The sequence below is a fragment of the Stegodyphus dumicola genome, chromosome 3, assembly GCF_044657685.1.
Source record: "Stegodyphus dumicola isolate Sdum_Otavi_A_Nest chromosome 3, ASM4465768v1".
Taxonomy (NCBI): Eukaryota; Metazoa; Arthropoda; class Arachnida; order Araneae; family Eresidae; genus Stegodyphus; species Stegodyphus dumicola.
This window is the reverse complement of record NC_140770.1, coordinates 56,145,289-56,171,674: the sequence shown is the minus strand read 5'-3', so window position 1 is coordinate 56,171,674 and position 26,386 is coordinate 56,145,289. Positions and strand designations below refer to the sequence as shown.

General features: G+C 28.4%; 1 protein-coding gene across 5 annotated transcripts in view; it reads right to left on the bottom strand.

The window, feature by feature from the left end:
- unc79 (UNC-79 domain-containing protein) overlaps positions 1–26,386 on the bottom strand; it is a 167,990-nt gene that overhangs the window by 109,751 nt on the left and 31,853 nt on the right. For 3 of the 5 annotated variants that reach the window (XM_085812910.1, XM_085812912.1, XM_085812911.1), the window contains exons 9-15: positions 22,735–22,842; positions 20,235–20,299; positions 19,994–20,155; positions 19,610–19,824; positions 8,855–9,026; positions 3,003–3,069; positions 2,314–2,351 (exon numbers count right to left, since the gene is read on the bottom strand). In XM_085812910.1, the coding sequence (XP_085669036.1) occupies positions 2,314–2,351; positions 3,003–3,069; positions 8,855–9,026; positions 19,610–19,824; positions 19,994–20,155; positions 20,235–20,299; positions 22,735–22,842 (827 nt within the window). The remainder of the gene's footprint in view (positions 1–2,313; positions 2,352–3,002; positions 3,070–8,854; positions 9,027–19,609; positions 19,825–19,993; positions 20,156–20,234; positions 20,300–22,734; positions 22,843–26,386) is intronic. The other 2 variants (XM_085812913.1, XM_085812914.1) reach the window with 1 other exon arrangement.

The following is a 26,386-nucleotide window of genomic DNA, read 5'->3' as shown; positions in this document are numbered from 1 at the left end:
CTTTATTTAAATTGATTTTTTGAAGAAACAGCATTTTGCATTTTGAAAATATGTTAGAGACAACAAAATAAATGACTTGTGCAAGTGTTCCATGTTTTTATCTTCAAAATCATTGAAGTTGCATGAATTTTATAATTGTTTCTTTAATTTTCCCACCAGTGTATAGTACAGAATTATGTACTTAATGAAGCAGGTAATGAATAATATGCAGTTCAAAAGCAAATAAGAAGCATTTCTAAAAGTCTTAATTAAAAATTTATTATTTTATGATAATATCAAAAATCTTGTTATTTTATTATCAAATAAGTCTTGTAAATATTTAAGTAACATTAAGTAAAAGTTATTACTACATTATATCAAAGTTCAAGGATAATAATTGAAAATAAAATAGAAGAAATATATATATATCATAATTAAAAAGAATTTAAAAGTGAATTTCAGTATTTTGGGTACTTTTCTTTTCTAATTAATAGTATATATGAATAAGCATAATAAAAACAGCAAACTAAAAAAAAAAAAAAAGCCTGAGGAACACAAATCATAAATATTGTCTCCAACAGCATTGCTTTCTGAGACAATAATTAACTGGATCTTAAAATAGCATTACCTTTGCCATATCCTTTTCTTAAAAACATAAACTCTGTATTTCATAATTTATTTAAAGACAGTGTGTAATTAGCAGTTTTTTCTTTTTAGATCTTACAGTCTTCATCAGTAAATTAGGATCAATACAGCCTTATTTTAAAGTTGCATCTACCTCCATCTCATCCACTAAAGTAATTCTGCTTGAAACTAACACCCACACCAATATAAATTTTAAAATTTCAGTTAGCTACTGAAAAGGAACTGCTCTATTTTTTTAGCAATTTTTAAGAATAAAACACTTATAGCTAAAATTACGAGTTTATTTACGTTCATGAAAGAGAAGGAAATGTAGATGATTGTGTTACAATCTGTTTATCACATCCACTAAACGACTAATCTCTGCACATATTTTAATATGGTGCTACATTATTTTTACACCACACGATACATAAGACAATCATGATACTAAGAGTGAATGATCAACATGATTTATTATTTTAGACTGAATATTTACAAACACAGTATCGCAAGAAGAATATTCTAAAGGACAACATCAGAACTCATTTAAGAAGAATAAAGAACAGTAATTTGTATTTCAAAATAATTAAGACAATTTATATCCATTGTTTATGCTAGAAGTTTTCATAATGATAAATATATAATTTTAATAATTAAATTCAATTTGATTATCTCCTAGGAAGTGATAAGTAAATATTAATTTTTCATTGAAATGGGAGATTTTGAAAAGTAGAAAACTTATTACAGGTAGTGTGTGGAAAGTAAAAATTGCAACATGTATTAAATTTACTCTGAAAGTACTGCATATGCAAACATAAAGTACAATTTCCTACATTAGAAGCATATACCCACTTATTTAAAATATTACAAAGAATGCAAAAGACTATTGGATGTGTTTCTGAATTTATAATGTATATATACTGTTTTTACATTGTCATTTATAACAATTTCATATTTAGCAATCTTGCAACAAAGTTTAAAATTGCATTCATCAGTTTTTAAGTGAAATTTTCAGAATTTCCGTCTTATTTTTTAACATTCTCATTAATGTTATTTTCATAATGCTTCACCTTAAAAGAGTACAAATAATAATAATAATAATACTAAAACATAAATAACAAATACAGTATCTGAAAATAAGACTGCTGAATGACAATTAAATAATTATAAACTGTTATACAGCTTGAAAATTCTGTGATATGTAAGTTAATAACCCTTAAACCCAACAGTATTGATAATTTCTTTATTTCTATTTTTAAATGAACATATTTCCTTATTTCTGCTTTTAATAGTACATAAATAATGTGTATTTGCTAATGTGTAGTACAGAATATTAAAATCAGAAACCAAAATTTTTTTTTTTTTTTTTTTTTTTTTTTTAATTTCAGAAATTTGGCTAGAAAAAAGGATCATTTAAATCAAACAAAATTCACTTTCCTGTGAGGCTAATCAATAATTTCATACAAAAAGACTGCAATTCATATTAAAGAGGGAAAAGAATTAGATACGAAAAATTAAAATTTTCGATTCTTAAGAGACATAATTTCATTTCATAATTTATTTCATTTTGTTTAATAATTAATATTTTTCATTCAAGTTTCAAAATGAAAGTACATAAATTTTAAAAAATTATTTTCTTTTAACAAATTCTGAATCAATCCATAATCTTTCATTGTAAATGACCTGAAAATAAAACAGGACATAGCTTACCTCAGCCTTTAATCGCTCTAGAGCATTCCCAGCTTGATCTAATGAAAAGAAATTTATAAGATTCCTATTTAAAATATTAATGGATTTAAAAATAATTTTAATGAAAGTAAAATTACTAACACAAGCACACATATATCCAAATATGCAGAAATCACTTTTAAATGATGAAAAGATTTCATTTTGAAGGAAAGTTTTTGCTTTAAAACATCACATAAATAATTTCATTATTTTATAAACAAATAAAGTGTTTTCTGTTAGTAAAGATATGAAGTTATAACTATTAAGTTATTACTATCAACATAAAAATTTTTTAGAAAAATTCCTTATGTTGATAGTAATAAAAGAAATCTGGATACTGGATTTCTTATGTCTATATGCATATGCCAGAATGCTTAGACTTTTCTCACATGATTTTTAGATAACTAAAATCAAAGGGTTCTAGTATTCAGATAGAATATAAATGAGTCTGATGATGAACATCAGATAAATTACATAAATATTAACTCTAGCATTCCCTCCAAAAAACTATAAATAAACATAAATTCTTTCAAAAAAATTTGCTTTATTTTATACTCAAATACTAATTTGTATGAGTGAATCATGAAATAAAAAAATTTTTCCATTAAGAATAAATGAGGTATGCAAAAATACTGTGTAATTTATATAAATGCTTAAAATTTATGCCTTACCATCAGGTAAACAAGCCGTATAACTAAACCATTGGAATAACATGCTCAGCAGACGGCCTAATGACTCCTAGGGATAATATGGAATTTCTTATAAAAATTTTATATTTATTATAATAAAAGTTTCAAATAAAATAAATACTTTATAAAATTAGATACTCATTTTATATAAAATCTTGCATTAATGCTTTTTATCACAATTTCCTACTTTAGCAAAGCTTTGAATATTCAAGGTCAAAGTATTACTTTTCTTTGCAACAGTCTTTAAATAATAATAAAAATAAATAAATTTCAATTTATTTATAAATTACATTAAAGAAAAATGAAAAACTTTCAATGATGTAACAAAATTGATTTTGACACTTTATGACTGATGCATTAAAAAAAGGCTACACTAAGTTATTAACTTAGAATCTGAATTACCAAGGTTACTCTAAATAAAAAGAATATTTTGCATATAAAAATAATTGAAAAGTTTTACAAAGATTATTGTTTTAGATAAAATCTATTCTTTAATTCATTGTCTGAATTGCCAAAACTACAATGTGCAGCCATAACGTAACCAGAAAATTCTTATAAATATTATAAAAAAGATTACTAAATTTCAAACAAATTTATTTCCTTCAAAAAATTCAACAGAGGAATCTATGCAATTTTCCTAGTGTTTCTTCAGGTCATCAAAATGCTCTTTATAGGCACTGGAACTAACTGTTTGCAAAATATGCATAACATCTGAAGTTGAAAGGCACTCTATTGTTTCATCTCCAATGATTTCATGCCCACATTTAAAGCAATTGAACTATTCATACACATGTGTTCTTGATAATGATGCATCACCATACACCTTTTTTAATCATCTCTAATGCTTTGGTAGCATATTTACCTAATCTGTAACAAAATGTAATGTTATAACATTATTCCTCGTCGAAGCAATTTTTTTTTTACAATGTTTCCTCAGTAAATGAAAATGATTCCAATATTTTGATATGCAACTGACAAAATTACCAGTTTACACTAGCTTCAACAAGAATTGAGATGGCAATTTTTCTAAACATACATTTATTCCATCAAATTTTTTTTTATTTTTTATTTTTATTTATTTATTTATTTTATTTTTTATTTTTATTTATTTATTTATTTTTTTTTTAATCATTTGGTCTTTTAATTTGTCCATTTACGGGCACACCTTGTATTTCTGAATGATGAAGCTTCCATGTAATAATTCAATTTGAACATAATTGGTGACCTCAGATTTTATAATATAATATACTTATTCCAAACTCAGGAAAAAAAAAAAAAAAAAAAAAGCATCAGTTTTATTTCAAAACAAAAATAGGCTATAGGGCTTTCCTTTTTCTCTTAAAACTACAGTATGGTCATGGATACAGAACAGAAATTCTTTTATGTACATAAACACAATTTCAGCTGCAAAGTATTCAAATGTATATGGTATAGTACAATGAGGAAGAAAAACAATGAATCACAATATTAGCAAGTGCAGGAAAAGTACTTTATGTGTATAAAATACATCAGCAGCAATTGAAAAACTTCAGTACCACCACGTTTTACAATGATTATTTTTCAGTTTCTCTCTCTCTCTCTCTCTCTCTATATATATATATTAAATAAAATTTGCCATTTGAACAACATATTGGCTATTTGTATTAAATATGCATGCATAAAAAATATTAGATTAAAAATTTGTTACTATATTTATCTTTAAGATTTTGATTTAAGTTATAATAGTACTTTAAAATTTACTGCGAAATTCCACCCTGTTTAAGAGAGATCAATTTCCTTATGGCTGGTCTTATTTCACTTAGTTTTAACCATAAATTAGGATCCACTTTTAATTTTGTTCTGTATTTATTTTTTAAATATGACACAGAAGAAAATCCTTGTTCACACAAATACGTTGTGCAAAAAGGCAATAAAAATTTAACAGCTTTATTTGAAATACTTTTTAATTATTTTTTCGGTTCAGCCAAAAGTTTGCAAGCGTAATATTTTTGAAATCTTTGAGTACGATCACAGGAAATTTCTATCAATTGTCCTTTTTTTTTCCACGAAATAAAATTTCAGGTACATTGGAACAAAATGGATTTCCAGTTCAATTTTCTTTTTCATAATCCTCAGGAAAGTACATTTTGAAATTATTTATCAACGAAAACAATGGTTTTTAATGTCGGACAATGTCTTTTATTTTCAAATTTTCAGTTAGAAAACTTTCTAAAAGTGGTGAAAAGCTTAAAATATTATTATCCAAATCTCTGATAAATTAGCTCGAGTTTTTTTATAATTGCATTTATTTTATTTCTAAAGATAAACAAATTAACATTTTGTCCTTGTAATCCTAAATTTATTTCATTCAACTTTGCATAAATATCAGCTAAATATGCTAAACGTGCCAGCCATAATTCCCTAAATAAACATTTTTGCAATTCAAATATTTAATCACAGAAGAAAATTTCAATTTCTGATCGAAATCCAAAAAGATAATTTTAAACTTTGCCTCTGGATAACCACCTTTCTTTGGTATGTAACAAAATCATTTCATCTTCATGCCATCTCTTGACATAAAATTGTAAATATTCTTGAAGTTCGGCTTTTAATAAAATGAACAAATTTTTAAAGATTGATTGAAAATGATTTTCAGGCTTCCAGGGATTGTTTTGGCTACTAAAACTTCACGATGAATGCAGCAGTGAGTAAATTTAGTTTCATGTGCTACTTTTTTTATTTGAGAAATAACATCAGAACTTGGTACATTTTTGAATAAAAATTTTCTTTATTGAAAGTCAATTTCAATCAAGTACATATTGACCATTGTTATCTATGACCTTTTTTCATAATTCCATCGGTGCAGAACTTCTGTGATTTATCGTTGAGAAACTTGGCCAAGTGATTTTCAATGGCACTTTGGTTGGCCAATTTTTACCATTAAGAGAGTTTTGCAGAGACTAAAACAAATGGTAGTCAGATGGTGCAAGGCCCCGGCTATACGGTGGATGCATCAAAACTTTCCAGCCAAGTTCCCTCAATTTTTTCAGAGTCATCAAAGATGTGCATGGCCACGCATTGTCATGATGGAACACCCTTTCTTTTGGCCAATTTTGGTCATTCTTTCTATAGTGCTTCGTTCAAACGGTCGAATTGTGCACAGTACAGGGCCGAATGGATGGTTTCACCAAGTTGTAATTTATGTGGCAGCTAAACATTGAGCTTCTTTTCATAACCCACTCTTTTCAAATGATTACAAACTGTCATGTGGTTGATGTTTTAGTGCCTCTGCTATTTCCTGACACAGCTTGCCCTCCAGTCTTGCACCACCAGTTGCAAACTTTCATTGACTTTTCCTGTGGCTGGCCAACCAGAGGGAGGTGCATCTTTGACATCGAAATTTCCGGAATGGAATTGAGCAAACTACTCCTGGGTCTTTCGTTCACTCACAAAATTCTCACCACACACAACACAAACATTTCTGCATATTTTTGCAGCATTTTCACCTTTCTTATAGTAAAAAAGCATCACATGCGTATTTCTTCAGATATTTCACCCATTTTCAAATCAATATAACTTTTCACATGAGCAACGAATTAGGAAACTATCTTAACAAACAACAGAAGCTGAATGTCACCTTTTAAACATGTTTGCGTTTGAGACAATCGGGTGAGTATTGCCGGATGTATATGCATCAATACCACCTAGTGGCGGCCCACCAGCGGCTGAGTGGTAAAGTCGCTGAACACTGGTAGTTCAAATCCTGCAAACGGGATGGCTGCATGGGTGTTTTCATAGTTTTCTCCATGTGTAACGTGTAAACGAGCCAATTTTCCTTAGAAAGTCCTCCACGAAGGCATCCCTCCCCTTAGGCAGACAGCCCTCAAGGCTTTGCCATAATTATATAACCTAACCTAACCATTTAGTGGCAAAAAACCATGGAGACTTTTTGTATGACCCAATATATTGTTTCAAGAATAGCTTCATAAACAAAGAATATTTTTTGATGAACTTTTTCATGCTGAAAGAGCAGATGCAATTTTAATGAAAACATGATGATATTAAAAATAACAGATTAACTTTTTACAATATTGTTGCAAGATTTATGTTGATAACATTTGATGCTTATGAAGTTTATAACTCAAAAAGAGCTGCTCAGTTTTGAAAACTAAAAGAAAAACATATATTTGATTGATTTCTTGAAAACAAAGCAACGATTTTTTTATTTAATTAAACTCTTGTGTCATATTGTTCGTAAATAAGCTTTTATCTAAATGTTGCATGTAAATAACATTTAGATGAAATGTTATTAGTTAAATTTAAATTTAATTTTATTATACACTGAAGAGCTAAAGCATTATGACCACCTACTCAAAAACGGGTTGAGCGATCTTTGGCCTGCAAACCAGCTGCATCTCATCTTGGCTTGGATGCAACAAGTTCTTAGTAGATGACTGGAGACAGGTTGTACCAAATTACTAAGCAGTGGTCACGCAATGTCGAGATATTTTGACATGGTGGTGCTTGAAGTCTGAGCTGCTGCTCCAATGACATCCCAAATGTGCTCTATCAGGTTAAGATCCAGCGAGTTAGGTGGCCAGGACATTAAATAGAATTCATCTTTATGCTTCTTGAACCACTCCACCACAATTCGAGCCTTGCAACATGGGGCATGCTGGAAGATTCCATTTCCAGCTGGAAAGATGGACACCATGTAAGGATGCAACTGATCTGCAGTTATGTTCAGATAGTCTGCAGCTTTCATGCTGTATTCTACCACACATAAGGGTCCCAGAGCCACTCATAAGAATGTCCTCCAGCCTGTGTATGACATGATGTAGAGGGAGGAGCAACTATTCACCTGGAAGATAGCATACCCTGACACAACCATGAATGTGACGAATGAGAAATCATGATTCATCTGACCAGGCAACTGTCTTCCACTTACCCATGGTCCAGTTTTGATGTTCCGCTACACACATAGTTGACATTGATGCTTGGTCAACAGAGACACACAAATGGGATGTCTGTTGTGCACTCCCATATCTAACAGTTTTTACTGAACTGTGTGTTCCGAAATACTTGCACTTGGACTGTTTGGCGATAGTTTTGCTCTACTAAGTGGGACAGTCTCCAAAGTACTTTTTCTTTGATGATGCATGAACATCCAACATCTTTGCATCTACTGCTGGTTTCACCGTCATTTATCCACTTTGCATCAATGCTAACAATGGCAGATCATTAACAACCTGCCAGTCTTAAGATTTGGAGACACTCGTTCTGAGTCCTCGGGCCATTACAATCTGCCCTCTATCAAATTCTCTTAGGTCAGCAGCCTTTCTCATCACTCACAAAAGTAAGTTCAAGAATAATTCCTTACATTTTCCAGCAGCAGTTAAATATTATTCCAACTTAATTAAGTGTCCTCCATGTCATCCAGATGAGTTCATTGTAAAATGTGGGAATGGTCATAATGTTTTGGCTCATCAATGTATTACATTACATGTTAAACATTCAAAATTATAAACTGAATATTAATTTTAATGGACTTGTTTTTTTTTTTTTTTTTTGTGTGTGTATGTTTTATTACATAACTTTGTAAATACATTTGTCATGTATTGTACATTAAAGGTTACTTTCGTCAAGTTCTTATCGGTGATATTATAGTAATGTTTAAATGCTTCATAAAATCAATATTTAGATAACTATTCTTACAATTTATACATTACTAAGTGAACAGGAAGAAACAAAAAATAAATCAGTATGAGCTATACAGTTCTTACTATAAAAAATAATCTGTCTAAAATAGCATTTATCTTCAGATCTTACTAATATAAAAATTAAATATACATTACATCTGGTGTGTTTTCATTTGGTGTACAAAGACCAACTAGTAGCCATATCCCATAACGGCTTAAAAGCTGTCTCTCTTCTACTACTCTCATTTCTCTGCTATCTTCATCTTCCTGGCCATTCAAAGGTTCTGAGATATGTTTCTCATTTAATGGCTCTGCCTCTCGAAGAAGACTGAAATATTTCAAATTTTAAAAAAAAAATTAAGTTTAGGAAACAAAAAGAGATAAAAAATTATTATCCTAAAAATATTTAATAAAACTGAAGCTAATCTTTTCATTCAAAAAATCCCAATTAAAAAAAACATAAATTTAGAAAATTTTTAATAAGAACTACAAATTACTTTTCAGGCTTTGAATGTAAAATTTTTATAATCAGATATATGACTAAATTTTTTTTAGTTTTTAATTTACTACATACAATTTAGATTTAGTTCCTTGTAAATTATATTTAATTTATTTTATTTAAATTAATTTAAGCATATAATATAAAAGAATTATGTTTTCTATGAATTATAGAAATTATGCGTTTTTTCTTTAAAACATCTAATGCTATGTCATACAAAAATAACAAATATAATCTGAGCCCATTTTCCTTTTCTTATTCAGATATTTTACCTTGCTCATTTCTAGGACTTGATGAAAACAATTCAAACAACAATTCACAAAATTAAAATTAACAAATCACAAATCTGAAAGAAAACTGCACTTAAATGCACTGTATATTCTGGCATATAATGCACACTTTTAATACATAAAAAAATTACATCAAAATTAATAGGTGCATATTATACGTCTGATATAAAAACGATAGATTTAAAAAAAAAGAAAAAATTAGCATAATTAGATTTATGAAATGATATACCTTATGAACTTACAGATTTCTATTATTGGATAACATGAAAAATTCATCAAATTCGTCTCCTGTACTCAAGGCATATGGTTAATTTCTATTTCATCTTCATCATTATTACTCTGATCCATAAATAAATAATCATCTTCCATTCCATCTAGATTATTACTGAATTATGTCAGGCTTAATTTCATTCCATTTTATTATCCACTCACACATTATTTCTAGACTAGCATGATACATTTCGCCTTCTTTTGTAAATGTTTTCGTCTTCTGACACTCGCATATTCTACTGTTGTTTTAAATTTTCTTTGAATAGTTTATTGATACAGACATCTAAAGGCTGAACTAATGATAATAATTGCCATGTCTGTGTTACACCCTTTCATCAATATCTTCTTATCTTCAATTTCAAAATTATCTGTAAACAGAATCTAATCTAAAATACTTTCTGGATTCTTGAATGCCACAGGATGTTTTTCCCAAACATTTCTTATCCACAATTTTACACTGTTCTTGTCCTTCTGTGAACATGAATGAAAACATCATTTGGAAAATAACACCTTGACATCATCTTTCTTTTAAAAATAACTACGGATTTTAATTTTGTACTGCCCACTAAGCAGGAAAAGACTATGATGAGATGAGACGTCTCACGACCTGTTTTTTTTTATGTGAACTGTTTTTGTTCCTTTCACATCAATTGTTTTATTTCCTATCGTATCAAACATTACTGGAGTTTCATCCATATTTCCAATACTAGAGAGGACAGTATTTTTTTTTCCTTTCAAAGGCCAATAACATACTTCTAGAAACAAAACAATTTGGTGCCCAAATCTTTTGAAAGCCTTTGTGAAGTTTTTGTTTTTTCTCACAGTACTAAATTATTCTGTGCCGTAAATTGATTACGTCAACATAAAGTTTGCTTTAAAGTTTTCATTTTCATTTGCATTCTTTTTCGTACACTGTAAATCAAATAAATGTATGCTGTTTCTTGTTACAATTAATCCATTCTGGCAATTCTCTAGGACTCAATTCGTAACACTTTCTTCTAGAATAGGCCATTTCATTACTCCTTTATACAAAACACATTTTTCTTTGACATATTAATTATTGAATTTCCTTTTTCTTCCACTCACGTATGGAGCTTTTCATAGCAGCAGATAGCCTTGTTGCAGCAATTTCTTATAGAACTTGAATGACTTTGCATACCAGCACTGTGTTTGTTTCCTTTTTGCAAAAGCAATATTTACCACTAAAAAGAATCTAGAGCAACTGTATTTCAATTAAAATGCAATTTACTAAAGCCTTTGATGTTCACTTAAAAATATTGGCTTCAAACGACAGGAGAAAGCAAAAATATTTAACTTCTACTTCCACGAATTCATCTGCTCGGAAGTGTGTTCTTACCTGAAACTTATTTATTCTTATCCCATTTTCTCAATCTAGAATAAAAGTCTTGTACACCTGCACTGAATACAACAAACCCTGTTTAAAGAATTACTTATTTCCTCAAGCATTTTCTCCACACACATATTGTTCACCCTAATTATTTGTCATTTCAGTATACCGTTGTTCAAAAGCCTAGAAAAATCTTTTGAGTGAATAATTTTAAAAGATAACAGCAGCACAGATGTACACTGCTCAAAAAAAAAAAAGGGGGGGATAGTTCTATATCTCTCCTTCTACTGGGCCAATTCACAAAATTCAAATTGCGTTCTTTATGTCTCGAAAGCACGACTTAGGATATTTATATTTATATTACATTTATATATAACACTATTCTAACATAGGTATTTTGACACAAAATCAGACTTTTTCTGAAATAACATACTACTTTTTTTTTTTTGCATATTTCAATTCTAAGACTCAAATTATGCCTAGATACTAAATTTTGTAAAATTTGGTGCGAAATTTATGGACACATTCAACAGTTTATGTTGGTGCTTGTTTTTTCAATCGCGTCAAGAAAAGTTCACACTTGGCGAACTTCTTAATATATGACAACCTATTTTCATTTCCCTTTCTACCTCGTCCGTGAGGGGGGGGGAAGTCACGATCATTCCTTTTTTCAGATAATAGTCTTCATATGATATTTTTAATTATAATTGTTATTATTTTAGGTATTTTTTCTTTTTCGAATTTCATTTTAATTGTTTAAGTTGCATGGTTTCTTTCGAATAACTGTTTTAAAAATTTCTATTTACTCATTCAAACTGTGTAGTTTAAATCAAAGGTGCATTGTTTATTATTTTTTTTTTCAAATAGTTTTCTTTATACTATATTTTTAGTCATAGTTACTATTTTAAGTAAATTTAAAATTTTTAGACCTTTAGTTAGTGTTGCAATTGTTAGTGTTGCATTGTCTCTTTAGATAATTATTTTAAAACTTTCTATTTATTCATTCGAATTGAGCATTTTAAATATATTTATTAATATAAATTTTCCAGAATTTGATTTTATTTATTTGAATTGCATTTATTTCGGAAGAATACTTTGTAACCCAGACTATGATGCATTTCAAAACTGCAGATATTAAAAGAGAAACTACAGTAAAACACAGTTAACACGCCTTTTAATATTCCATTCAGAAAAGATATATATAAATAAGAGAGATGTATAACCAACATTTTAACTTAGGATGACTTGCATACAGTGATTAAGACCCAATAACATGCCGAATAAATACTAATTCAGAAGTCAAACAACAAAACTTGTTGTTTGACTTCTGAATTTGCATACAGTGCTTTAAACAGTTTTATCATCGTGCCCACTGCTTCACACAATTTTATCCTAAATTTGGTTTCTTAAAATGTTATTCATATTTTAGTCAAATATTTTATTTTTGAAATCGCAAGAATCAAATATCATAAGATTAAAAAGTTTTAAATTTTAAAAAAATAAAAATACTAAATTTTACGCAAAAATTAATTTTTCTTCAGGCATTCTGCTTCATTCTTGCTCTTTTTCTTTAGGCATTTTGTAAGTATATATTAAAAAGCATCCAACTTTTCGAAACATCTTGGTATTTCTGACAATCATTTTAAATAAAGTTATCACCTTCCATTTCATAAAGGCCCACAAACGGCCAAGCGGTAAAGTCACTGAACACTCCGGGGTTCCAATCCTGGTAAACAGGCTGGTTGCATGGCTGTTTTCGTGGATTTTCTCATGTGTAATGTGTATGCCAGCTGGTTTCCCTTAGAAAGTTCTTCACGAAGGAATCCTTCCTTTTAGGCAGACAGCCCTGCTTTGCCGTAACTTAATAATCCAATTCAATCCATTTCATCAGTATTTAGTCGCAGCCTTTACTAGTCTTTAGAGGCTAAGCATTTTGAAGGTATGAGATGAAAGGAAAGACTGGTTTCATCAAGATGTTTTGCTTTATTTAATTATAACAACTATTATTTAATTATAACACTAGGGCTATCTGCCTAAGGGAAGGGATGCCTTCGTGGAGGACTTTCTAAGGAAAACTGGCTCATATACATGTTACACATGGGGAAAACCATGAAAACGCCATGCAGCCAGCCCATTTGTAGGATTCGAACCTTGGACCGAACTACCAGTGTTCAGTGAATTTACCGCTCGGCTGCTGTTTCATCAGGAGGGGAAAAAAAACGTTTTTAGGTGACATCCACATACATCACTGGATAAATTCCTGAATTTTCAATTAATTCGACTGAGAAATCATGGGATTCTTCGTTTACGATACGATACGATGTTCTATAACGTAATTTAAATTTATGCAACTATATAGTATAAAACCAGTAGCTCTTCATTTTAATCCACAATGATATCGTTTTTGTCTTTTCTGTTAACACAAGCTCAATTGATAGTATTTGCTGGTGTACACGTCCAAGTGTTTTCTCTTTGAACACCTAAATTCTTTGAAGTATCCTGAAAGTATATTCAAAAGCGTCCAACCTTTTTAACCATCTTGGTATGTCTGACAGCCAAATTTCCCTGCAAATTTTTGTTTATTTTTCTCCCTAATTTTCTTCTTTCCTTCTACAGTTATTTTCAGTGCTCACACAAGAAAATTAAGATTTTTTGCTTGCTAGACTCCATAAATTTTGCATTCTTGTCAATTTTTTTTAAATATCAGTTACATAAATTGCGTTTCAGCTGAAGATAGCTTTTCATTTTCTAGTCATTTTAACGATAAATAAAGTTTAAAGTCCAAAGGATAATATTTTAATTAAAAGATTTTTTGCTAAATGACAAAGAAATAAAACAGTCCAGCAGTGTTTATTCTGTACCACCGAGTGACCTGATTCTTATATCGGCTGAAACAATCTAAATCATATTAAAAATCATGTTTTTTTATACAATCTATAACGTGAGAGAAAAATTAGCTTCTTAAAACATTCTTTCTAAGAGGATTAATATAAAAATTTATATTCAAATATATATTTTTAAAGCTGGGACTTGAACCAAACTGTCAAACTTTTAAAGTTTAATTTACATGGTGGTTATAATTAAAGTTTCACTTTGAAATGGTCCTAAAAGGAAAACTACCGGACCAAATGGTTAACAAACTTGGGAATCTTGTAAAGGAGGTTATGGAAATTTATTTTCTGCGGGGGGAAAAGAAAAAAAAAAAAAGTTCAAAAACTCACCACCAGGGGAAAAATGGTGCTGTATGCAATACAAATTGTTTAGATTATAACCATAAACAGTGCTTTTAAGATAACCCTATAGCCAAAAGTCACAGAGGTTGAGGTGTCTGGTGGGAAGAGGGGAAGTGTCGGCTTATAAGATGTTCATTCGTAAAATGTTGCCAAAGTAACTGTGGGGCACATGTGAGGTGGAGCCCAGTCCTGCATAAAAATAGTAGTATCTAAAATGCCACGTTACTGCAGTTCATGTATCACGTAATATTTTAACACTGACACTAAGCGAGCTGTAATCACAGTGGTCCAGCTGTCAACTGCTCTTCAGAGAAAAATGGTTCAGTTATGAAACTAGCTGTCATTCCACACCGCTGCTATGCAATCGAATGCAGTAGGAAAATGCAATACAAACTAGGTAGATAACATGAGGGATTTCTTTGGCCCAAATCGATTAAAAGCGTTTTGAATCAGTATCTTCAAGTTTTAGGGCCGAATTCAAGCTTCAAAAATTACAAATTAGCAATCTGTTAAGAAAACAATTTCCAGATTATACGCACTTGTGCGAGTGATTTGCGATCTCACATTTTCTAATCACTAATTCATGGTTTTCACGGATGAATTTCTCCCTTACATAGATGGCGCACTCGACTTTTATCGAATTTAACGCCTTTAAATGGTAATTTGCTTACTTCAAAGTTTCTTAAGGATATACAACATATTAAACCCGTGTAACAAAAGGTTAAGTTAGATTCCGAACCATACTTCGTTTAATAATACTGCATACAGCTCCATTTCTCCCCACTCCGGTGGTGAGGTTTCTAACTTTCTTTTTTTCGCGGAAAATAAATTCCCATGACCTCCTTTACACGGTTAGCAAGTTTGATAACATTTGATCCAGTAGTTTTCCTTTTATGACCATTTCAAAGTGGAACTTTATTTATAACCACCCTGTATATTATTAAATTTTAATTTGAAGCTATGCGTTACTTATATACCATGCGTAAGATTTTCGCTTTTATGGAAAAAATAAAGAATCGAAGCAAATAAACATAGGATAATGAACCAAAACTGAAAAAATTTCCCCTCCCTCCAAAAATAAAATATTGAATCTTCGATCTTGAATTTATTGGGTTATCGAAATATTCAATTTGACTTATCTTCTAACCTTGAATTTATTGGGTTATCGAAATATTCAATTTGACTTATCTTCTAAGTCCTAGTTTCGACAACAATTTCGTCAAAAATTCCGAATTACTGAAGCTGAAGTAAGAGGTTTAGTATATATTCACTGTATGTTAACAAAGTAATCAGAGTGTAATAAAACAGATTATTGAATTTACGCTGATGCAACTTTGTGTCTAAATGCACAACATGTAATGGAAGAAAAGGCCTGTAGAGATATGTTTTTGACATACCTTTAAAAGTAGATGTCATACTCTTTTTGTCTCTTCAATGTCAAAAAACTTTCCTTTGAGAGGCAACTTTAGTTTTGGGAAAGAAAAAAAAAAAAAAAACACAAGACAAATTTGAAGAACATGCAGGACAATTGAGTACACATACTTATTTTCGGAACATAAGCGGTTCTACGATTGGTTATTGAATAATGAAAAGATGCACTGTCATGCAATACAAAACATTTGGAATACATTTTCTAACTGAATAACGTATGATTAAAAGTCATCTGCTTAATTCACAGCCATTTACAAGTCAACAACTCGGGCAATTGCAGAATCGTTTTGATCCTGAGCTTGTAAGACAAATCTAATATCACTGGATTTAAACACGTCTTTAATCTTCCGAGAATCCTTCTTTAGCTCCTATTCCAAGAATATTAAGTGAATACAATTATTTCAAAACAAATTGAATATTTATTTGCACTACGGCTTGGTAGTTTACTAACGAGTTAACAAAGCTTAAATTCCACTTTTTGTGTCTAAGAATACAACAATATTTTAAATATTTACAAATGAAATATTAAATTGGAGCCTCACTAGTTGCCTAGCATTTGAAGATTGTTAAATACTAATTCTTTGTTGCAAAGTCTAACCCAGGCTGCATGGTTGGTTTTCGTAGTTTTCTAGGTTCTTTTTACAAAGGTTCTCTATGAAAGCATCTTAACCAAATAGCTCCCATGTTCTTTCTATGTTCAAATAACCAACTAACCTAGTTTAAGCGCGATTTCCAAGTGAAATTGCTAGCAAAATCTGAATACTCATTAAAAATCATGTAGCTCGCCAATCGGGAGTAACATGAAAGGTACGGCACCAATAATTGAATTGCTATTACGGTACGCTGTTTCTAAACTTAGATGGTCATTCCTTAATTAAATATAATTAATTTGTAACTTCTACTAGCGCTGACGGTAAGAATTGAAGGGCAAATAAATGATATCGTGTGCAGTCTTGATTAATATAAAATTAGAAATATTTGCATTCAGACAGAAAGTTTTTTGAAATATTTGCAATTACCTTATAAGAAGGATTTAGTAATAACCGTAATAATGACTTATTATATTACTGATGATTAGAATTCAGTTCTTGACAATTAAATTCTAAATTAGAATTTTAAGGATACAATGAAAATACGTTATGCATAAAAATACATTTTAGGATAAAAAATGAGTTGATTTTTTTATGTTTAAAAATTTCTTAAATTCATTTAGTAAACATCGTACCCTCGTTGTTAATTGAATCCAGAATGCTGGGTGTCGTTTATATAATTATTCTTACTTGTCCACAAAACCTGCTGACTTATCCAGCCATTAGGTAGTTGCAGATCATTTCTACATAACCATTGAACTTCCATTAATTCGATCTCTAGAACTTCCATTAATTGTTTATATCATAATTTGACTTTTATAAAAATTTTTATTCTCAATCTTATGTTTCTATAAAAATATACTGTGCTTTAAAAATACGGATGATAGTATCAGCCACTCTTTCAGCCACTTCATAAGCAACAGTTTGTTTAGAAATAAATTATGCAGTTAATGTCATCAAATATTTTCATAAAATTCTAATAAACATCAAACAAAAGTTCTCAGTTTTAGACAATTTGATTTAAACGAAGTTAAAGTAGCAGATAAAACGCCGAAGATAAAAATTTACTCTTACAAATATTTTTTTTAAAAAAAAAGAAAGAGAGAAATTTAAAAAAATAGTTAAAAATTTGAATAATATCATCTATAATTTTAAAAAAAATAGCTTTTCATATAGTATTAATAAATATTTATTACGTATCATTGAGGGAAAAAATTTCATATAATTAATTTTCCATAAAATTTTATTTGAAATTTAAGGTTAAAAATAGCTGTGGTGGTTTACTGTAACAAAAATCCATAAACCACATTTGGCGTTATTATCGCTGAAAAAAAGATGCCAAATTTCAAAACACGAAAATATGTAAATTCGTGTATATCTTAGAAATTTTGAATAAAAAAGTCTAATTTTTTGCATGTATGCTTAGAAATACACCTACTTTAAGATGGCAGTAAAAATTTTATAGGTTATAATTCAAAATTTTTTACAAAAAAATTATAAAAATTATTTAAAAATAGAAATTTGAAAAATAAAACACAAAAATTGGGTAAATTTTATTTGGAATGAACCTAAATTTTGAAATGTGAAAGGATAAATAAAAAAAATTAATAATAAAAAGAGATATTAATAAATATTTGCCAAATTTAATTAACATTGAGGAGCTAAAATTTTGAGAGCTGATATTTTAAAAACTACTTGTATGATCTTTACAAAACTTGGCATTCTGGCATAATTTGAGTCGTAAAACTGAAATATGGAAAAAATTGGTATGTTATTTCAGAAAAAGTCCGATTTTGTGTCAAAATACCTATGTTAGAATAGTGCTATATATAAATCTAATATAATATCCTAAGTCGCGCTTTCGAGGCATGAAAAACACAGTTCGAATTTTGTCAATCAGCCCAGTAGAACAGGAGATATAGCACTGTCCCCCCTTTTTTTTTTGAGCAGTGTACATTTAAGGTTTCTTCTTAAATTAAAGGGTGCACATTATATGAGATTATACTTAAAAATTAAAATATGTAATTTGAAAATACAAGTGCATGTTTTACATCGGAATATATGGTACTTATCATTAATTCAGTATCTTGTTTTTCAGATTCTGATTATCATTTCAAAATTTTTTTCACGTTATAGAATCTTTAGAATGCAATTTTTTTTTTTTTTTTTTTTTTTTTTTGTATAAATGATGTTCATATCAAATTTACTTTCACATATGATAAGGAGTTTTATCATTATAAACAAACACAGTTCAATTTTTTTTTTCATCTGATCATGAATAAAAAATTTAAGTATACAATTACTCAAATCATTGGTTATTATTATCTATTAATTGACTAGGTTCACAAACTTCAGTTTAAGAATCAATATGCAGAGACTGCATTCCCAAATGGCTTCTGTTGATGCTTGATTTTGTATAGAACTTTATGGATTTTGTATAGAACAGGAAGGGAAAAAAAATGCATTGTTTGTCCAGCAAAAAAGTACAAAAAAACGAAAACGCGTTTTGCTGAATGTGAAAAATATTTGTATTTGGAATACACAAAAACACTTTCTTTAATATGCTGCTCACATTTGTTGTTGCATTTTCATCTGTGTCTATAGTGCTAATAAAGAAAATAAGAATTGACAAAGAGTATTGATACAGCACTATTTTTTTTCCTGTGCTAATAAATAATTAGATTTTCTATTCCTTTAAGAAATTTTGTTTCATAAAAGCATTTGGAGAATGCTTTTATGAAATTTTTATTAAAAATTTTAACTTGCATATTTTTTAAAATTTTATCATAAAATTTATTATTGACATAAATGTCACATTGTTTCTGAATATTCACAACATTTTCTTCAAAAAACAAGAACTGCGTCTTTTGGACCCAGTGCGCACTCGCAGGTTAATTTTAAATTAATTTAATTTCAAGCTTTAAGTAACATCTGCTGTTTTCACAAAGGGAAATATAATATAATTATCAATAAAATAAATGAGAAGTTTACATACTTTCTTGATAATTTTAATAATGATGATTTCTTAACTTTTCAAATATGTTATTAGGAAGATAATAATAGAATGCCATAATTTGAATAAAGAATAAGAATCCTGTCATTATAATAAATATTACTGCACATGAGAACCATGAAGTAAATTGCTATACACAGCAGTAAAAACAAATAAAGACTGGTATTGAAACCCATGTTAATCTAAAAATTCAATAGGGAAAAAACTCTGATATTTTAAGAAATAAAACATGAATACCTTATAACAGCTTCAACCATATAAGACTGAGTTTCTAAATCCATACTCCAAGGTGAAGGTATAGTTGTATGTATCATATGATTAACTCCTTGTTCTTCATTATGGTATGTCACAACACACTGGGCACAGTACCTAATTGGACGATGGCCATTACGTTTCGCACACTCTATTGAAAAGCAAGTTGCAACTGCTGATTTGTCAGTAGCTTTACAATCCTGAAGAAAATCAGTTTCAGTTACAATTAAATATTAAAAAAAAAAGAATAATGTAAAATAATTTTCAAGATAATAACATTAATCAATTTTAACAAGTTTTAACATGCAAAAATTCAATCTGCAACAGTAACATTCTATACAGACATACATAGAAATGATGCTAAATTACCGGATCTTCACATGTTACTGAAACTTTATCCATTGGTAACAAAACATCAATTAAATTTTCTGAACCATGCACTTGTTCAACTTCTTCAGCACATGCTTCACACATATAAAGAGGTGGTGGATGTTCACCAGAAGTTATTGCTACAGAATGTTCAAAGCACATCTGGAACAAGATATGCAATAAGACATATACCCCATTAAAGTGAAAAGTACCTGTTGTAAAATTACATAAATAAAAGTACCTTCACTGCCTCATTTCCAGACGTACTGGAACAGTTTTCCCTTTGGCAAGACTGGGGTTTCCACCCTTGCAAAATAAGGACGAATATTAAGATATTAAACGTACATAGAAATACAACTTCATGAAATATAGCAACAGTAGTAAAATAATATATTTTGCACAGTTTTAAAAAGACTTATATAAAACATATATATTGCCTACAATAATATACATTATAATATATAATATCAATAATAATAATATTGCATTTAATAATGAAGTCATATGAGAAATGCATAATATTCTCCAATAAACAATATATAACAAATAAAATACAGAAAGTGTTAAAAAAAAAAGGAAACTAATATCTATGAAGTGCAAAAGACCAAAGTTCAATGCAACAAGAAATTTTTTTTCAATCAGGATTTGAAATCAGAAACAAAAGCTTTTGCCTATTTACACATAAAAAATGTGGAAGGCAGAAAAACTACACTATTTACTGAAATACTTTTTTGATTAAATTGCAAATCAGTTATATGTATTCATCCTTCCAATTAAGAATAGATTTAGAAGATAACTTATTGAGAAAGTACTTATTAAGAAAACTAAAACCATGAAACAAATTTTAAATTATAAAAGGTGTTTTTTAATATAAATGTAAAGAGTTCCTTAATTTATTAGTATAGTAAAATGTCAAACTTTTTTTTTAATGTCTTAAGAAAGAAAAATAAGAAACATTAATATTTCAGTTTTTTAAAAGATTTTTGCTCGGATTATAGTTTATAATTAGCATAACTGTTTTGCACTTTATTCATCATTCTTAAAGTATTTAATTTTACTCTTATTATTTTGAATTAAGTTGGACAGATTTTAACATTGAAAAAGACTTTATTTATAATTTATATTCATTTTCATGAAAAACATATAGAAAAAAAGATAAGAAGAACAGGAATCTAAACATCTGGTGTTGCAATGAATTTCTAATCTTTTGGCACTTTTCAATTGCATGATGTAAAAATAAAAGAAAGGAAAGATGTGTAAACAAACAAAAAAAGAAGTTTTTGTACCATACGAGCAGTTATAAAACTTATAAGCTACAGTTACATTTTTATAACTAGCATGCATCAGTCCTTAAACAAGTGGAAAAGCTAAGCTAGCACATTCTTCAGTGCAATACAGTATAAAATAAGCATACAGACAGCGCATAAAACCTTTTAGCAAACATAAAACGAGGAGGACAAAAAATAGGTTGCTTAATGAATATGTTTTCTTTTCATCGATGAAAAGTGTGGTGAATTATATTAAAACAAATTTCTTATAAAAATTGGTGGCAAAATATTAACAGGTGAAAAAAAACAAAAATTTTTATTGATCATTAAATTACATTACACAGATTTCTGTCAAAAGAAATACTCTCTATTGAAATTCTAAAATTTATTACATTATGTTCTTAAGATAAAGTAGAAACTTTCACCTAACTTCATGCATGCTCTCTTTACCCATTTAGCATTGAAGATACAGATATGAGACAAAAGAAAATTACATTAAGCACTGACTAAATGATTAATTTACTTATTGCAGAGAAATTTTTAAAAAAATTACCAAGTAGTATATAGAAAATAGATGAAATGTTCTGCGTGTTCAAAAAAATTTTAATTGGATAGTTAAGTAATAAATAATACAGAAAAAGAGTAATGTGTAGTTATAATATTTAAATTAATAGTATTAATTAAAAATGTTATAACTGATTAACACAATGCAACCGCTAATTTGCTATCACGTTTTACATGAAAAAATGTCTTACATGAATCATTCAATCCCTTTCTGACTTTTAAACTTCCAGTCCAAACTTATTGCAAATACACAGAAAATATTAGTCAATATTAAATTTCTTTCCATAACTTAAAATTCTAAAATGAAGTGAGTAAGACATGGGATAAATTTTAAAGTGAGTAAAGAGGTAATAAATTAATTTAGTATGAAAAATTATGCCACCAATTTTCAATCAGATGTATAAATTAGAAATGGTCATGAGCAAAGATTTAATTAAAAAAAAATAATTTTAATAATTAACTTAGTATTTTATGGGCAATGAGTGTATGGATATATTAAAAATTAATTTTTATAATTACCTTAGTACTTTATAGACTATAAATATATTTTAAAATATTAAAAGTTTGAATAAAACAATATCAATATTTAATTTGTTGGAAAATACTACACTATTTTAAGCACTGTCATTTATGAAAATGCACAAAAATGGTTTTAAAAATATAAGTGTGCAACAATGTAACATCAATTGTTAAAATCTGATCTTTTTTAATAGAAATTCCTTTTTTTTTCCAAAATTATTTTTTAAAAGCCAGATGAATGATGGTAAAGAACAGAAAATATTCCTTGCTATTAAATATAAATGTTTGTGTTGGTGAATAAAATATGAAGTGCAAGCAGGCAGGCAATGAAAACAGAAAGCCAGAAAGAAAGATAGAAAAGAGAGAGTGGAGAGAGTGAAGAGTCCTTACCAGTATGGCCTGATCCTTGAGGCATAAGGGAAGGTGATACAGAAGATGGAGAGAAAGTAGGAAAGAGAACAAGACAGGTGAGGGTGCACAGAGAGTCTAGAAGCCACCCTACCAGGGACAACAGCGAATGCATGTAAGGAGACAAATACACTTCAGAGATATTGCCTCAAGTAATTATGTACAGATTCAACAAGCTTCAGCTCCTTTGTCACTTACATTTATATAATTTACATTTAGTAGATAAACATATAACATTAATTAATAAATAAGTTTAATAAAATAGTTCAAAAGAAATCTGTAGTATTATTGCACGTAAAACATGCATTTACTGTCAATTTTTATGATTTGTTTTGCAGAAGAGTCAAAAAATGAAAAGTTTGTAAGTGTACAAAATGACAAGGACTAATGAATTAGAAAACTGTAATGAATGATCAAAAAGAATCATTGAAGAAACAATACTGAGTCAGTGAGAAAAAGAAATTAAAATGCAGAACCTTTATATCTTAGGAAACTGGAGAAAACAATCACCATTAATAAATAAAAAAAAAAACATAACTGCAAAAAAAAATTGGATGAAATTTTCATTATTCATCAGTGAATAAAACAAAAAATACAATTTTGAATGCACACCACTGGTGATATGCATTTACTAAAAAATCATCAAGAAAAAGGAACGAGTAACTAGTAAGAAAGAAATGTTCCTAAGCAGCCTTACTTAGTTCTCAAAATTAATATACATATATCCACAATGATAAACAAATATTTTCATGTTATGGTCAAGTTAAACTGTACTCAGATTTGGGAACAACATGTACTATGTGTGCTATATTTTCTTCTTCATTAATTTAAAATTAAACTGTAGAAGTTTAATATTTACTTGAAGCACAGTGAAATTAAAACTTTTTGGATAAAGTAAAATAAAAGCTTGGAAATGTTATATGATTACCTTCAAATAATATGAAAATAATTGTAGCAGTAATTTCATACACTCAGAATGTACTTCTCTTCCTTCTTCCTGAACAACATTATATGGATATGTAGAATTAGTAAAAAATCTGAATTGATTATATGATAGAAAACTATTTCAGTCAAAAAACCTGAGCAGCATTTTTAAGAATATACTGTTAAAACACTAGAATTTTAAGTTACTAAAATTATTCATTAAACATTTTTTATATACTACTACAAAATATTTCAGATCCAATTTCATCATAAAAGTGTACCTCAGGAAAGTTAATTTCTGCCAGTAACAACATAGGACCTCAGCTGATAAGTATATATGAAAATAGAAAACAAAAAAATGATGATGAAAGAACAATCATAAATCAACCTAGCAGCAAAAAATGATGTATGAAACATTATAGCAACAAACTGAATGACAGCTAATGGATGAAGGGGTAAAACTGAAGTTTGCTGAACCTTTATATCTGTATGTGAATAATATTATTTTCTGATTATTGAAAGAGGCCACAAAAAATAAAAAACAGTGCATAATACACGACCACGTCACATATGATGCAAAAAAACACGAAACACTTCACACTATAACTCTACAAACTGCAATGAGGGAAATGCAAGACAATAGCGAAAATAATTCAGCACCATTCATATTAGGAGCATGAATGCTTTTGTATTAATCTAGCAAATACATAAGCACTGAATATGCATTTGATGCTTTATGGGTCTCTATATCACACTATACATGTCTGAATATTTACCAATAGAAAACATAATCTAGCAGATCACAAAAGACTAAAAATCAAAACATAATGCTACTTTTAAAAAATCAAAACAAAAAACTGTACTGAGGCTACAAAAAAGGTCAATAAAAAATTTCATTTTATGTCACAAAATAAAATTGTAAAAATAATATAGCATATTTTTTTTTTTTTCAATTTTCAAAAAACGTTATATCATTTACCATCAAATATACCATAATAATCACAAAATATGATATATGATTAAAAATATTTTCTAAAAAATTTTAAACAAAATGTGCTATTCATTTCAGGTAATCAAATAAAACATTAAAATATGTAGGTCTTATAAACAAAATTTTCAATACATAAACAGTATTTTTATAGTCTGAGATGAGAGAACTTAAAAAAAAAAAAAAAAAAAAAAAACTTTAGTTACAATCTCACTTCAAATTAATAAAAAAAAGTTATTCAAATTATATGATTACTATATATATGTATATATTCTATTTTAAAATTTTTATGATAAGGGTGGTGATTGAAATATTCCAAAACAGATTTGAAGTACTTGTAAAAAACTTAAAAGGAATTTACAGGGAATAATCCCTAACTTATTTGTGTATTTCAAATATACACTTATATACTATTTGAAAATATAAAATTAAGCAAAAATTTGCACAAAAGAGAATAAAATTGGTTACTAACAAAAAAGAATTCTCTAAATTACAGAGAAGAGAGAATGGTAAAAGAGAAAATCATATTTTGAAAAAATTGTACATAAATTGTACATAAAAATTTTACTTTCTAGTTATAAAGAAATTACTCTACTTAATATTTATAAATTGTCTCTCATTATTTACAATTGTAATTAAAAAAACTCTTACAAAAGAAAAGTTTTCAGTTTAGCTATTATTACAATTATGACCAAATAATTTTCACTTCATTCGCTAAATGCATATCAAAGAAAACAATCAAAATGAAATGCTAGTTTTTTTTACATGTTTTCTCAACTCTGTTTTATTTTTTCTTATATATGCAAAATATTTGCATTGATTTAACATTTTGATTTTTACACAACTTTTCAGATTTCACTGCAAATGATTCTGATATGAAATTTTTTAATTCAAAATTCAAGAATCTGCAAATATTTTAACATTATGTAAGTGTACATTACAACTACTCTGCAGTGAATTTTCAAAAGTTTTTAAATGACTATAATTTAAACAGAAGGAAAGAATAATTTCACTATTGTTATAAAGCTGAAATAATCTAAAAACATTTAATAATTCATGGGTCCATAACATTTAATAATTCATGGGTTCAGTTAAAGCTTAATTATTAACAAAATATTTTTATTGTCAAAACAAACTAGCAGTTAAACCTGCAATTGTTAAAATATATGTCATCCATAATAAAAAATATTAACTTTCAACCCATCTTTAGAATTAATTTTCTAGAAAGTTAAACTTGGAATACATTGAAAATTCAGCACAGCAATAGCCCTAACATTTACTATTTATGTACTATTTCTATTATGTTACATTTCTACTATATTTATTACTTTCATAGCTTTATATTTTTAGGCACTAGAACATCACACTGAACTCTAACTAATATGCCTTTTTTACATCATTAGATTGTTCTACATGTTAATATCTTTGCTAACTTTTAATTGAATTAAAATGTAATTTAGGTGTAGTGCTAATCATTTTTAAATCTTGAATTCATCAAAGACTTTCAAATTTTATTTTTGGAGAACTCTAAAAACAGTTACCCACAGTAAAAATTTCCTAAGACAATCATCTTTCAAGTGAACAGTATTTCTGACAACACACACAAACAACGGAATTAACATTTATATTTCCATTGCCTTTGATGATTACTTTGAAGTTTGATCATGACAATCAACTATGCATTAACATCAGTTTCTTTAAATTTGCTTCAAATTAAAATAT